The following is a 3,023-nucleotide window of genomic DNA, read 5'->3' as shown; positions in this document are numbered from 1 at the left end:
ATATTTCATTCATAATTTCGACTAAACGTATATTTTTTATGTATGTGTGATTCTGAAAATAGACATTTCAATGGTGATAAAAGTGTAAATATTTTTTTTTGTTCAACTTCAAATTCACTGTCTCATGTTTTCTTTGACCGTACATGAGCAACGGCCTTTGATAATAATATCATAATATCCCCCAACTGTCAAACAGACATTTTTGTTGAGAAATCACAGACTAGAAATATTAGATTACTGTTTAGTTGACAGTTTCACCCTAAAATAACATCCCAATTCCATTTTTAGATACTTTATATACCAGGTTAGCCAAGCTGAAATGTACGCCTAAAGTTTTGTTTGCTACAGTAGCCTAGGTAAATTTAACATAAGAGAAAATGGACAACTGATTGATGGATTGAGAAGACTGGAGGTTGAGAAATGGCTTTGCCACTGGAATGTGACTTCTACTTTAGTCTACACTTGGATTTCGAGTAAGATGACACTCACCTCTTGAGCAAGATGACACTCACCTCTTGAGCATCCTTCATTGTCCAATGGTGTCCCCTACAGTAATAAAAACATAAAACATCATCATTCTGTTACACCACACATTCTGTTACACCCCACATTCTGTTACACCACACATTCTGTTACACCCCACATTCTGTTACACCACACATTCTGTTACACCCCACATTCTGTTACACCACACATTCTGTCACACCCCACATTCTGTTACACCACACATTCTGTTACACCCCACATTCTATTACACCACACATTCTGTTACACCACACATTCTGTTACACCCCACATTCTGTTACACCACACATTCTGTTACACCACACATTCTGTTACACCACACATTCTGTTACACCCCACATTCTGTTACACCACACATTCTGTTACACCACACATTCTGTTACACCCCACATTCTGTTACACCACACATTCTGTTACACCCCACATTCTGTTACACCACACATTCTGTTACACCACACATTCTGTTACATCCCACATTCTGTTACACCCCACATTCTGTTACACCACACATTCTGTTACACCCCACATTCTGTTACACCACACATTCTGTTACACCCCACATTCTGTTACACCCCACTTCATCTTGTATTTTGGTAGTCTTAGTGAAAACATTGTGTCCTGAATAAAGTGTCAATCAAATATTAGTGTGCAGTCATAAAAAATATATAGTTTAAACACCTCCAAATAACACATTTCCTAATAACCCAACTCTTTTTTTCAAATCCCTATTTTTAAAACTCCATAGTCAGTTTCCAAGTCATTCTTTGATATGAGTCCCATAGTAGTGAGTCAGAAGGAATAGCTGTTTTGTTTCCGTGTCAAGTGGCTACATGACTTTGAAGCTGCTCTTTTCTCTTAGGTCAGCACTGCTAGAGGTCACCGTGCTTCTGTCTGTTTGTGTATAAACATTTCTCAACAAATGGGAGCAGAGCAGGGACTTGTAGTATCATATACCTGCATCATATCTCTGTTTTTAACACATTACAAACACCACCTCCTACAACACAACTCTATAAATACTGGTCCCTTTTGTGTGAACCATCTCTGAACTCTTTGGGAATAGCTCGACTCCTTGGGACCTGTCTGTACTCAGGTTGGAGTGTGTGATACTCAGGTTGACGTGTGTGAGGTCAGGAACAATCAGTGGACAGTGTGTGTGTGAGGAACAATTCACTCAAGATGGTTTCCCAGGGAATCCAGATCATGGGCATCATCATGTCGTTGATCGGCTGGTTGATGGTCATCATTGTGTGTGCCCTGCCTATGTGGAAGGTCACAGCCTTCATTGGAGCCAACATCGTCACGGCCCAAACCATCTGGGAGGGAATGTGGATGAACTGTGTTGTGCAGAGCACTGGCCAGATGCAGTGTAAGGTCTACGACTCCATGCTGGCACTACCCCAGGACCTCCAGGCCGCCAGAGCAATGATCATCATCTCCATCCTGACAGGTATCTTCGGCATCTGCCTGTCGATTGCAGGAGGGAAATGCACCAACTGCATAGCAGAGGAGGGATCCAAGGCTAGAGCCTGTATTGTGGCTGGAGTCCTCTACATCATCTCAGGCATCCTCTGCCTCATCCCAGTGTCCTGGTCAGCCAACACCATCATCAGGGATTTCTACAACCCCATGCTGATCGAGGCCCAGAGGAGGGAACTGGGGGCGTCTCTGTATATAGGCTGGGGTGCTGCAGCACTGCTGCTGATGGGAGGGGGGCTGCTGTGCTGGAACTGTCCCCACAAGCAGGACCACCACTATCCAGCCAAGTTCTCTCAGGTCAGATCCACCTCCTCTGGACCCATGCAATATGTCTGAGATGTTCATGTCAGTGTCATGTTAAGATCTACTTAATCAAATTGAATTTAAATGAGGACACTAAAGACAGTTCTCATAACAAAAACTGTGAGAGTTTTAAATCACAAAGAACTTGAATGGGTTTGTTGAGTTAAAATAATGTTACGAGTTATGTTATAATTATAATATAAGTATTTTAGTTTTTTTTAAACAGCTGATATTCTCTACTACTGAAGTACCCTTGTTAATATCAGATGAAATCCATGAGGTTAGGAATACTGTATATCAAGTTATGTCTCCATTTTGGCACTGTCTTAACATTGTTCCTGTGATTAAAACAAGTGTGTCATCATTGTAAATAAAATGTACAATATAAATATAATACGTCTGTATTATCCATTTATTTATGAAAGCTCAACAGTGAATCACTAAAATGTGCTTTCACTGGGTTATTAGTGAGGTGAATTGTCTTTCTGTTGCGGTAAAACATTTAATCCAGTATCAGTACAAACACCCCTATGCTCTGCTCTGTTTGGTGTGTAAACCTTGACCTATTTAGAATAACTATTCAGATGCTTGATAACGATCAGATTCATGTTGACTTGATCATAAAATAGAAAAACAAGAAGAGATGAGGAAAATAAGAATTTGTCTGTATACAGGCAGCCCAATTCTGATATATTTTCCACTACTTGGTCTTTTGA

General features: G+C 40.5%; 1 protein-coding gene across 1 annotated transcript; it reads left to right on the top strand.

The window, feature by feature from the left end:
* Positions 1 to 1,518: 1,518 nt before the first annotated feature.
* LOC123992766 (claudin-4-like) lies at positions 1,519 to 2,701 on the top strand. Its single transcript, XM_046294259.1, has one exon. It carries the CDS (start codon positions 1,705 to 1,707, stop codon positions 2,338 to 2,340), a length of 636 nt encoding a protein of 211 aa, XP_046150215.1. The 5' UTR covers positions 1,519 to 1,704; the 3' UTR covers positions 2,341 to 2,701.
* The last annotated feature ends 322 nt before the right edge of the window (positions 2,702 to 3,023 follow it).

This window comes from Oncorhynchus gorbuscha, linkage group LG13 (genome assembly GCF_021184085.1).
Source record: "Oncorhynchus gorbuscha isolate QuinsamMale2020 ecotype Even-year linkage group LG13, OgorEven_v1.0, whole genome shotgun sequence".
Taxonomy (NCBI): domain Eukaryota; kingdom Metazoa; phylum Chordata; class Actinopteri; order Salmoniformes; family Salmonidae; genus Oncorhynchus; species Oncorhynchus gorbuscha.
This window is presented reverse-complemented; position numbering and strand designations above follow the sequence as displayed.